This window comes from Equus przewalskii, chromosome 4 (genome assembly GCF_037783145.1).
Source record: "Equus przewalskii isolate Varuska chromosome 4, EquPr2, whole genome shotgun sequence".
In the NCBI taxonomy this organism is placed as follows: Eukaryota; Metazoa; Chordata; class Mammalia; order Perissodactyla; family Equidae; genus Equus; species Equus przewalskii.
Window position 1 is genome coordinate 7,051,961 of NC_091834.1, and position 13,301 is coordinate 7,065,261.

At 42.5% G+C, this 13,301-nt stretch overlaps 1 protein-coding gene across 1 annotated transcript in view; it reads left to right on the forward strand.

The window, feature by feature from the left end:
- Positions 1 to 13,301, forward strand: part of PRKAR2B (protein kinase cAMP-dependent type II regulatory subunit beta) — a 109,010-nt gene that overhangs the window by 16,893 nt on the left and 78,816 nt on the right. The window contains exon 2 of the mRNA XM_070617169.1: positions 13,091 to 13,126. Within this exon, the coding sequence (XP_070473270.1) occupies positions 13,091 to 13,126 (36 nt within the window). The remainder of the gene's footprint in view (positions 1 to 13,090; positions 13,127 to 13,301) is intronic.

The window sequence follows — 13,301 nt, forward strand, 5'->3', positions numbered from 1 at the left end:
GGCATTTTTGGTAAAGTTCTCATGAATTAAAAAGTGGAGAATCAAGTTTATTCATAAGCTAAAGTAGGGTAGAGTGGTTTTTTCTTAGTATAATAGTTATAAATTTTATTACCTCAGTATTTTAAAGTGTCTGTTATATTTCGAGGAGTTTGGTTTATGAATAGAAAGAACGAAAATGTGCATCTTTTTAGTGGTTCTTAAAGCTGGCACTTCGTAAAAGCGGCAATGTCTGTATGTCGTCTCACTCTGTCCCGCCGGCAGCTGTGCTCTGTGCATCTGGGTGGGTTGGACCCCGATCTCATGCTGTGTGATCAACAAGGAAGGAGAAAGTTGGTCCCCCGGATGCCTGCCTCTCCGGCAGTTCCTATCACGTCTGGTCAGAGGTTCTCTGAGGTCCGTGGCTCGTAATCTGTGTCTCCTTAGGACCAGGACTGGGAAGCTCTGAGCAGCCCCCCCGCCTGTGGTTCTGTCCTGGTGCCCGAGAGGCCGAATCCCAGCGGATCCCCAGGTGCCGTGTATCCAGAAAGAAACTCAGAGGCTCAGGACAGTGGCAGCTCGAGTATCTCTGAGTTCTTATCAAAGTGGTCAAGCTCGTTGTCCTCTAACAAAAATATAGAGTTAATAAGTGATCCTTTCCAGGGTCAGGAATTAAAACATGTATCAAAAAGTTTGAAAATTGTCAGTGTTAGGTTAATGAACAAAATAGTTCAGGTTTTGTTGTTGTTTAGTTTGCTTTTTTGCTGTTGATCTTTTTGAAATGTTAATTCTTCATTGGTTCAAGGGTGAGCCTTACTTCACTTTTAATTTTTGGAGCACGGGGTTAGGGGAAATTGATCTATTCTGAGTTAAGTGTTTATCTGTCAAAAATAATTAGCTAACATGGTTTCCATTTACATAATTTCTGGAATCTTTTATTTAGACAGTTAACAGATTCAGGATTGGTTTTTGCTAGAAAAGGCGATTTTTTTTTTTTTTTTTTGAGGAAGATCAGCCCTGAGCTAACATTTGCTGCCAATCCTCCTCTGTTTGCTAAGGAAGGCTGGCCCTGAGCTAACATCTGTGCCCATCTTCCTCTACTTGGTATGTGGGACGCCTACCACAGCATGGCTCAACAAGCGGTGTCATGTCCGCACCCGGGATCTGAACCGGCGAAACCCGGGCCCCTGAAGTGAAACGTGAGCCCTTAACCACTGCGCCACTGGGCCGGCCCCAGAAAAGGCGATTAATAGGAGGTTAGGGATGCTGATCGTTCCATTGACTAGGAGATTATTGTGTACCTCTCACTTCAGGGTATATGAACTCTTTCTGCAAAACGTCAGTTCAACTAGCATGGCCTCAGTATAGATAGGGTGGCTTTTTATGTGCGTGCGTGTGTGTGTTTAATGACCGTACATCACAGCTCAGGAATCTTATTTCTTTAACTTAGAACTTCTCTCCCAGCGTCGTGCTCAGAGATGGAAACTATTGCACCATTGTCAACCTGTCTCTCCTTTTCGAAGACCCGACTCCTTGGTTCATGCTTTCAACTGGCTGCTTTTGTTTTTATAGAATTTCGTAAGTTCTTTAGTCTCGTACGGAATTTCTCTTTTACCTACATTTTTTGGTAGGTAGGTCCTTGTGTGGTGTAAGCCCTTGCAGTCCTTGTAGTTGAACTTACAACCAGACCTGGACAGGCTCTGCAGGGGCAGGGACTCTGTGACATTTCCAGCACCCACATCCGCATTCATTAAAGCAGTAAAATCAGTGGGACAAGGAGGCTTGCCCGGTACTCCCCCAAGTTTGTTGATCCAAGCACAGGTGTTTGCTCAGTGTCTCTTGTCTGCCAGCCCCTGCTTTGGCTTTGGGCACAAAGAGGTGAGAAGATAAGCAGGTCCTGCTGGCCCCAGAGAGGGACTCCACTCACAGGTGTGGGAATAGAGGCTCATTCAGTTTACCTCAAGTAATGGAGGACTTTTCTTGTCAGGATGCTCCAGCATTAAGGAAGACTTGAGTTAGTTACACTTCTGGGTCTCCAGCTGCAGAGGGATAAAGACCAGTCTAGTGGAATATGGTTTGGGAACCGAGGAGGTCTCTGGTTGGACAATTGTGAAGGCATCTGTAGGGACACAGGGCTCTCAATATTCCACTGGAATGGTGCTTGGGAGAAATATAAATATTTCTGTATTTTTCCTTAAAGATTCACTAAGATCTTTAGGTTATAGCTCTTAAAAATGTTAGGAGTTTAGTATATTCTTAAATCATATTTGTTTGTTTCTCCAGGCAAATAATACATTTCCTATTTTTTTCCTTCTGTATTCTCCTAGTCTCTAGTATTGAGGGGGGTATGTATATAAATACACTGACAACATCCATAGAACAGGAAAAGCTAAGGGTGGAAACCAAGAGTGAGAAAACTTATCACCATGTAAAACATCATCTGTTAACTTTTTTTGTGACTTTGTACTGCTGTTTACTTCATATTTTTCAAAAATAGTAGTATTAAAATTGATAATATTAGCTCATAATAAATAAATATCAATCTCTTACATTCAGTTAGGAGCTTATAGTTTACAGGTACTTCCAAAGTTGTTTCTTTGTTTTCCTTCCTAAAACCCTCCTGACAGAAGGAGGCCAGGTCTTACTTTTCATATTTCCTAAGTTGAGCATTTAAGTCAGAGTTGGCGACTCAGCCAAGGTTTCGCGGAAGGTGCTGGGGCCAGTAGGGGAGCCCAGGCCTCGTGCCTGCAGCCGGGTGCACCGGCCGGACCCCAGCCCCTGTCCCAGAGGTAGGGAAGGCAGACAGTGGCCTTCCCCGCCGTCCTGCTCCCCTCCCTGACCGAGGTTCCTGAGACAGAACACCAGGCGTGCGCTGCCCAGATGGACGTCGCCTTAGTTCCAGCAGCGCTGCCACCTGAATCTCAACCCTATCTGAGTAGCTAGACTAGGAAATCTAGAAAAATTGTGAAGGGTGCTATTAGCTTGCCCAAAGTTGGTGCAGGAAACTCTGTGTTTCGTCCCTGCACGTGGGTGTGGGGGGTTATGGATATAAGGGGCTGGATTTTTGGTAAGAGGTGTCAAAACCCAGTGTTTCCTAGACTACCACGTGCCACTCGCCTGGTGCAGCCGTCTTCTTAACTGCCCCGTCCCCTGCCCCGTTCTCTGTGGGGAAATGGAAATCAGGCATATAGCCTATCTACCTGCAGTTTAAAAATTGATAGAACGTCTAGCAAAAATATAAAGGAGAAATAAAGGAAAGTAGTTTATAGCAAGTAAACTGTATTTTGGTAGGTCTGTGCTTCGGTGTGTATGCGAGAAGACGTGATGTAGATTCTCCCACTTACGGGTAGAATCACTAAGAATACGAAGGCTGCGAATGTGCTCTGATCGTGTGTGTGGTCCCGGCAATTCAGAGCCCCCAGTGGCGTTGCAGCATGAACAGGACTTTTTTAAGTGGACATCATTAGTAAAATTCTGAACAAACAAAATACAAAAAAATCCCACAAAATTGCTCTGATTTATGTTGCAGGAAATTTGATGCATATTAAAACTGCATAAAATAATTGTGTTTAGATATAGACAGTGTTAGGATCTAGCCTCAGATGGTTATAAACTGACTTTTTTGCCGACATGCATGTGCAGCAGAAGTGCGTGGAAGTGGTGCAGGACAAAAGTCGTGGGATTCAGGACAGTTCTTTGTCATCCGGGGCTGTCCTGCACGTCGTCTGCCAGGTGCCAAGGATGCCCTCTGAATTACTATAGCAGTTGAAAACACTGAAGGCCACGGAAACCTAAGGGACCCCAAGAGAACAAGACTTCCCAGCATTCCACCCCAGAAGCTTGCAATGCTGTGACTTCATTGTCACGAGAGGAGAGGCTGGAGGGGTGGAGGGGTTCGGGGGTGGGGAGGATGTTTGCTCTGTGGCAGCCCCAAGGCTGGATACTTTCTCCCTTCATCTTGCCTTCATCGGCTGCCGGCACTGTCTCTTTCTCGTTCCCGTGTTTGGAGTCTCTTGCACCCTCCCCATCCCTGTCCTTGTAGCCTGCTGGGAGGCCTTCCTCAGACTGGGTTCTGAAGGACTTGTGAAAAAGCCATTTGAAAGTGTCCAAGGGGCCACCCCGCGGCTGAGTGGCTAGGTTTGCGTTCTCCACTCTGGCGGTATTGGGATCCTAGGTGTGAACCTACACACTGCTCATCAAGCCATGCTGTGGTGGCATCCCACATAAGGAACCAGAATGACCTACAACTAGGATATACAATTATGTACTGGGGTGTTGGGGAGAAAAAAAACAAAAAGAGGAAGATTGGCAATGGATGTTAGCTCAGGGCCAATCTTCTTCACCGAAAAGTATACTTAAAAAAAAAAAAGTGTCCAGGACCTGATCCAAGATGGCGCCGTGAGTAGTCCTCTTTGTCTCTCCCCCTTCGAGTCTACAATTATTTGGACACTCATTGCTTAACAAAGGATATCCAGATAGCATCTCAGGACGTCTGAGACACCCACGCGACTATGCATCTGAAGGCGGACGGACTTCCCTCCGGGAGGAGGTGGAGATAGGTGAAAACTCTCTGACCCCGACTGAACAGCCTAGTACCTGCAAGCGGCTTTCTTCCAACGGACGCCCCCAGAAGATCAACACACACCTAGGGCAGGAGCGATCACACACCAGAGGAGCGATGGTGGAAACAGGTGACCAGAACCCTACCTAAAACCCCCGCAATTACTCCTAAACGCAGAGGGAAACTCTAGAGTTACACACCTGAGCCCGCAGGGAGAGTCTCGTGTCGCCATTGGCGGGGAGATCCTGCCTGGTGTCCACGGTGCCCGGAGGGTCCCAGAGAGAATCACAGAGGGTACGGTGGGCCCCCGGCTGCCACTGCCTGCACTGTGGGGCAAGGGATTGCTGGAGATCTCAGAGAGGACTGGGGCTGGGTGAAGCTCCAGAGGCCGGCTCCGCAGCCCAGAGGGGAAGCTCCAGAGTTCCGCCTGAGCAGCAGACAAAACTCTCTGTCTGCCATTAGCGGAGGGGCCACACCCTACATTCACAACTCCGGGAAGGTCCCAGAGACAATCCCAGAGGGCGCGGTGACCCCCAGCTGCCGTTGCCCGCCCCATGGGGCAAGAGATTGCCGGATATCTCGGAGAGGACTGGGGCTGGGTGGAGCTCCAGAGGCCAGCTCCGGGGCCCGGGGGGGAAGCTCCAGAGTTCCGCCCGGGCAGCAGACAAAACTCTCTGTCTGCCATTAGCGGAGGGGCTACTCCCAGCATCCACAACACCGGGAGGGTCCTGGAGAGGAGAATATCAGGCAGGGCAGCAGCTGACCAGCTACCACTGAAATCAGGATCTCTGGCTATCCCCCAGACAGGGCAAAGGGCTCCCCGAGTTCCTGGGGAACAGGACTGGGGCTGGGTGGAGTTCCAGCGACCAGGCTCCATAGCCTAGGGGGAAACCCTACAGGCTCACAGCAGCCTCAGCGAAAGCCTCTGCACAGCACTAGTAGAGAGCACCCATCCGGCAGCCACAAGGCTGCAAGACCCTGGGACAAAAGTAGCATAGCTAGGTGAGCTAACCACAGACTGTAGAAGATGCCACTAGCTCTGCTGCGACCCATAGTGGACAAGTGAGATTTTGTGGGTGCTGACAGTGATGGAGCAGCAAATATAAGTGATCCTACTCCTGGCCACTGGAAAAGCCCATAACACCATTGCAGACCCCAAGGAGGGAGCACGTCTAGGTGGGCTGCAACAGTAGGCACCAGCAGCCTGAAGCCCCCCGTGACGGCCCCCACGGCAGAAGAGGGAATCCAAAGGACCACTGTGACTACGAGGAGGGGCCCAGGCCCAGTTAGCAACTGCGGACAGGGTTCCTGGTTGGTGCAGTATAAACAGCTGCTCCCCCACCACACCAGCAGAAACAAGTGGAAGGAGCAACTAAACTCTGTCTCTATGCGGAGGCACAAATCTACAACATCAAGCAATATGAAAAAATACATTAAATCTCCAGAACAGAAGGAAAATAACATACACAGAAAACAATCCCAAAGAAAATGAAATATATAACCTAAATGACAATGACTTCAAAACAACCATCATTAAAATACTCAATGAGTTAAGAGAGAATTCAGTTAGACAGCTCAACAGTTCAGGAGCTATGTCACCAAAGAGTTTGATACGATAAAGAAGAACCAAACAGGAATACTGGAAATGAAGAACACAATAGAGGAGATTAAGAAAAATCTAGATGCACTGAACAGTAGAGCTGATAATATGGAGGAAAGAATTAGCAATTTGGAAGATGGGAATATAGAAATGCTGCAGGCAGAGGAGGAGAGAGAAGTAAGACTAAAAAGAAATGAAGAAACTCTCTGAGAATTATCAGACACAATTAGGAGATGCAACGTAAGGATTATAGGTATACCAGAGGGAGAAGAGAAGGAGAAAGGGGCAGAAAGCCTATTCAAAGAAATAATGGCTGAGAACTTCCCAAATCTGGTGAGGGAGATGGATCTTCAGGTGACAGAAGCCAATAGATCTCCAAACTTTATCAATGCAAGAAGACCAACCCCACGGCATATAGTAGTGAAGCTAGCAAAAGTCGACGACAAGGAGAAAATACTAAGGACAGCCAGGCAAAAGAAACTAACCTACAAAGGAACCCCCATCAGGCTATCAGCAGATTTCTCAGCAGAAACTTTACAGGCTAGAAGAGATGGAATGATATATTCAAAAATCTGAAGGACAAAAACCTACAGCCAAGAATTCTCTACCCAGTGAAAATATCCTTCAAATACGATGGAGAAATAAAAACTTTCCCAGATAAACAAAAATTAAGGGAGTTCATTGCCACAAAACCTCCTCTTCAGGAAATCCTCAGGAAAACCCTCATTCCTGAAAAATCCAAAAAAGGAAAGGGGCTACAAAACCAAGAGCAGAGGAGATAAGTAGAAGGACAACAACAGAGAGTAGCAGCTCTTCATCAGAACAGATGAAACCATGGGACGAGAAACAAAGGAAATTGAAGAAAACCGGAAAACAAGACATAAAATGGTAGTGGTAGGCCCCCACGTCTCAATAATCACTCTAAATGTAAATGGATTGAAATCCCCAATCAAAAGACACAGAGTGGCAGGATGGATCAAAGAACAAGACCCAACAATATGCTGCCTCCAGGAAACACACCTCAGCCCCAAAGACAAACACAGACTCAGAGTGAAGGGATGGAGAACAATACTCCAAGCTAATAATGAATAAAAGAAAGCAGGTGTCGCTATACTAATAGCAGAAAAGGTAGACTTCAAAGCAAAACAGATAAAGAAAGACAAAGAGGGACAGTATATAATGATAAAAGGGACTCTCCACCAAGAAGACATAACACTTCTAAATACATACGCACCCAACACAGGAGCACCAAAATTTGTAAAGCAACTCTTAATAGAACTAAAAGAAGACATCAACAACAATACAATAATAGTAGGGGACCTCAACACACCATTAACACCAATGGACAGAACATCCAGACAGAAAATCAACAAGGGAATAATAGAATTAAATGAAAAATTAGATCAGATGGACTTAATAGATATATATAGAACACTTCATCCAAAAACAGCAGGTTACACATTCTTCTCAAGTGCACATGGAACATTCTCAAGGATTGACCATATTTTGGGAAACAAAGCAAACATCAATAAATACAAGAGAGTTGAAATAATATCAAGCATCTTTTCTGATCATAATGCTATGAAACTAGAAATCAACTACAAGAAAAAAGAAGAGAAAGGTGCAAAAATGTGGAGACTAAACAACACACTTCTGAACAAACAATGGATCATTGAAGAAATTAAAGAAGAAATCAAATATTGTCTGGAGACAAATGAAAATGAGAACATGACATACCAAATCATTTGGGATGCAGCAAAAGCAGTCCTAAGAGGGAAATTCATCGCAATACAGGCTCACCTCACTAAACAAGAAAAAGCTCACATAAGCAACCTCAAACGACACCTAACAGAATTAGAAAAAGAACAAAAAACAAAGCCCAGAGTCAGTAGAAGGAGGGAAATAATAAAAATAAGAGCAGAAGTAAACGATCTTGAAACAAAAAAGACAATAGAAAGGATCAATGAAACAAAGAGTTGGTTCTTCGAAAAAATTTAAAAAATCAACAAACCTTTAGCCAGACTCACCAAGAAAAGAAGAGAGAAATCTCAAATAAATAAAATTAGGAATGAGAGAGGAGAAATCACAACAGATACCAATGAAATACAAGGGATCATAAGAGAATACTATGAAAAACTATATGCCAACAAATTGAACAACCTGGAAGAAATGGACAACTTCCTAGACTCCTACAACCTCCCCAAACTGAATCAGGAAGAAATGGAGAATCTGAATAGGCCAATCACAAGTAAGGAAATAGAAACAGTAATCAAAAACCTCCCCAAAAATAAGAGTTCAGGACCAGACGGCTTCTCTGGAGAATTCTACCAAACATTCAAAGAAGATTTAATACCTATCCTTCTCAAACTATTCCAGAAAATTGAGGAAGATGGAGTACTCCCTAAAACATTCTATGAAGCCAACATCACTCTGATCCCCAAACCTGGCAAGGACAACACAAAGAAGGAGAACTACAGGCCGATATCACTGATGAACATAGATGCAAAAATCCTCAACAAAATTCTGGCAAACCGAATACAGCAATACATCAAAAAGATTATACACCATGATCAAGTGGGATTTATACCAGGGACACAGGGATGGTTCAACATCCTCAAGTCAATCAACGTGATACACTACATCAACAAAATGAAAAACAAAAACCACATGATCATCTCAATAGATGCAGAGAAAGCATTCGACAAGATCCAACACCCATTTGTGATAAAAACCCTCAGTAAAATGGGTATAGAAGGAAAGTACCTCAACGTAATAAAGGCCATATATGACAGACCCACAGCCAACATCATACTCAATGGACAAAAACTGAAAGCCATCCCTCTGAGGACAGGAACAAGACAAGGGTGCCCACTTTCACCACTCCTATTCAACATAGTACTGGAGGTGCTGGCCAGAGCAATTCGGTAGGAAAAAGAAATAAAAGGAATCCAAGTAGATAATGAAGAAGTAAAACTCTCGCTGTTTGCAGATGGCATGATCTTATATATAGAAAACCCCAAAGAATCCATAGAAGAACTATTAGAAATAATCAGCAACTACAGCAAAGTAGCAGGGTATAAAATGAACATACATAAATCAGTAGCATTTCTATGTACTAACAATGAACTAACAGAAAAAGAACTCAAGAACTCAATCCCATTCACAATCGCAAAGAAGAGAATAAAATACCTTGGGATAAACTTAACCAAGGAAGTGAAGGATCTATACAATGAAAACTACAAGACTTTCTTGAAAGAAATTGATGACGACATAAAGAGATGGAAAGACATTCCATGCACATGGATTGGAAGAATAAACATAGTTAAAATGTCCATACTACCTAAAGCAATCTACAGATTCAATGCTATCCCAATCAGAATCCCAAGAACATTCTTCACAGACATTGAACAAAGAATCCTAAAATTCATATGGGGCAACAAAAGACCGCGAATTGCTAAAGCAATCCTGAGCAAGAAAAACAAAGCCGGCGGAATCACAATCCCCGATTTCAAAACATACTACACAAAGCTACAGTGATCAAAACAGCATGGTACTGGTACAAAAACAGGTGCACAGATCAATGGAACAGAATTGAAAGCCCAGAGATAAAACCACACATCTATGGACAGCTAATCTTCGACAAAGGAGCAGAGGGCCTACAATGGAGAAAAGAAAGTCTCTTCAACAAATGGTGCTGGGAAAACTGGACAGCCACATGCAAAAGATTGAAAATTGACCATTCTTTTTCACCACACACCAAAATAACCTCAAAATGGATCAAAGACCTAAAGATTAGGCCTGAAACAATAAGTCTTCTAGAAGAGAATATAGGCAGTACACTCTTTGACATCAGTTTCAAAAGAATCTTTTCGGACAGTATAACTCCTCAGTTGAGGGAAACAATAGAAAGAATAAACAAATGGGACTTCATCAGACTAAAGAGCTTCTTCAAGGCAAGGGAAAACAGGATTGAAACAAAAAAACAGCCCACTAATTAGGAAAAAATATTTACAAGCCACTTATCTGACAAAGGGTTAATCTCCATGATATACAAAGAACTCACACTGCTTAACAACAAAAAAACAAACAACCCGATCAAAAAATGGGCAGAGGACATGAACAGACATTTCTCAAAAGAAGATATAAATATGTCCAATAGACACATGAAAAGATGTTCATCATCGCTAATCATCAGGGAAATGCAAATCAAAACTACACTAAGATATCACCTTACACCTGTTAGATTGGCAAAAACATCCAAAACCAAGAACGACAAATGTTGGAGAGGTTGTGGAGAAAAAGGAACCCTCATACACTGTTGGTGGGAATGCAAACTGGTACAGCCACTATGGAAAACAGTATGGAGATTTCTCAAAAAATTAAAAATAGAAATACCCTATGACCCAGCCATCCCATTACTGGGTATCTATCCTAAGAACCTGAAATCAGAAATCCCAAGAGTCCGTTGCACCCCTATGTTCATCGCAGCATTATTTACAATAGCCAAGACGTGGAACCAACCTACATGCCCAGAAACTGATGATTGGATAAAGAAGATGTGGTATATATACACAATGGAATACTACTCAGCCGTAAAAAAAGACAAAATTGGCCCATTTGCAGCAACGTGGATGGACCTCGAGGGTATTATGTTAAGTGAAATAAGCCAGTCAGAGAAAGACGAACTCTATATGACTCCACTCATATGTGGAAGTTAATATATTGACAAGGAGATCTGATCGGTGGTTACCAGGGAAAAGGGGGGGTGAGGGGAGGGCACAAAGGGGGAAGTGGTGTACCCACAACATGCCTAACAAAAATGTACAACTGAAATCTCACAAGGTTGTAATCTATCATAACATTAATAAAAAAAAAAAAAAACGTGTCCAAGAACTCTCATGGAAGTTTTCTTTTCTTTTATGTGGTAAATATACATAACATACAATTTACCCAAGAAAAGGTTTTTATATAAGCAGTTTGTGACTTTGCAAACACATGGCTAAATTATTTTGGTACATAAATAATGAAAATTTTCTCTCTCGATCAATTTGGAGGATATAATTTTGCTATAAACTATAGTATTTGAATAATTGGGTTTGTGAATTATTTCACAATTAATCTTGAATAGTGATGAAAATCAATGTGGAAGGAAATATTTACCTATTATTGTGTAATTTCAGGAGTCTGTTTTTGCTTTCTGTTCTCTATGAAGCAGCATTTTGGTGTTAGATGCACGTAGGTTCAAATTCTCCAGCTCTGCTGCAGGGTGGCTGTGTGGTCTAAAGCAGGTTAATCAGTGTCTCTGAGCCTTTCTGTAAAATGTCCTCATCAGTAACGTGGCGATGCTGATATTTAATAAAGCATTGTTCAAAAGTTAAGGTAGAACACTTGACACAGTTTTCTTCTAGTACTTCTTCCTGTGTGTCCATATTTTTCATGCAGTATGACCATGATGCTGATAAAACTTGTTTTCCTTTTTTACTTGACCTATTTCCATAGTGTAAACAATTTTTATAATTACTATCTTTAAAGTATTGAAGTATTAAAAAGTGTTATAGTAGACCTATGACATTCTGCCACTAAAATATATTGTGTGGTGCATGATGCCCTTTCTGTGGATAATATGAACCATAAACTTAACCTGCTTCTCTTAAGAAATAAAGTTTTTAAAAACCTCACTTCTTGAGGTAACTGTAAGCAAAACCAAGAAGAAACAGCAGAGCCGAGTTGAGAGTGGGGAGTGGGCCCTCAGGCTTCGCAGCTGAGGGATGCACTCCACACGCCAGCCTCAAAATGCAGCCTCAGTGTGCAGTGGCCCCCCCCTTATCCGCGGGGCACGTGTTCCAAACCTCCAGGGGATGCCTGAAACCATGGATAGTACCGAACCCTATATGTACACACTGTGTTTTTTCCTATACATGCCTACCTATGGTAAAGTTTAATTTGTGAATTAGGCAGAGTAAGAGATGAGCAGCAATAACTTCTCTCTGGCATATCTGAATTGCCAGCATCACTACTCTTGTGCTTTGGGGCCATTTTTAAGTAAAGTAAGGGTGACTTGAACACAAGCACTGCAGATGCCACGATAGTTGATCTGATAACCAAGACGGCTACTAAGTGACTAACGGGTGGAGAGCCTATACAGCGTGGATCCGCTAGGCAAAGGGGTGAAGCACGTCTTGGGCGGATGGAGTGGGACCGAGCAAGATCTCATCACACCTTTCAGAGAGGTGCACAATTTAAAACTTAAGAATTGTTTCTTTCTGGAATTTTCCATTTAATATTTCACACCACAATTGACCGCAGGTAACTGAAACCATAGGAAATCCTCAGATAAGGGGGCTCTGCTGTATGGCTTTGCATGTCATGGATCTTTGGTTGCACAAAAATTGTCAGAACTACAAATATTAAATCTGAGAATATCAAGGATGTACCGTCCTTCAGCTAATAATGATTTCAGTGTATGTGAGCATTTTGTTTCCTAATTTTTTCGTAAGAGTGATGCTGCTGAATAGGTGCAGACGTGTTGTTTTTTTCCTTCTCTAGTAGTAGTTCTTTAGGATAAATCTATAAATGTAGAATTACTTTATTAAAGGACACAGACCTTTTATGGCACTTGATGTAATTGCCAAATTGTTTCCACAGATACTGTAGAGATTTACTTTGTCTCTAGTCATGTAGTCTCAGCTGTCTAAAACTCGGGAATTTTATTTAAAATGCTTTGGAAGGTCTAATTTAACAGGTGAAATAATAATTTTAATTTATATTTCTTTGGTTGCTAGTGAATTTAAACATTTAATTTTCATATATTTGTGGTATTTCCTCTTGAATTATTTATTCATTCATATTTTTCTCCTATTTAACTTAAGGGATCACTTAACAATTTAGGTTCTTTTAAGGGCTTTGGATAATTTAGATTTTTTATCTAATCATATTCTTCTTTTTTCTTTTAGCTCCGGTAATAAACCGATTCACGAGGCGTGCCTCAGGTAAGTCTGACTATATTATGAATTTTGCTTACTAATGGTGACATGTTTTAAATGATAGTCATATTGGACAAGACAGTATGAAGAGAATAATTGCTTTAGAGGACTAGTTTATTTGTTAGTCATTTTCCCAGAAAATACAGCCATCTGATATGGTCAAGAACTTGGGAGTATCCTC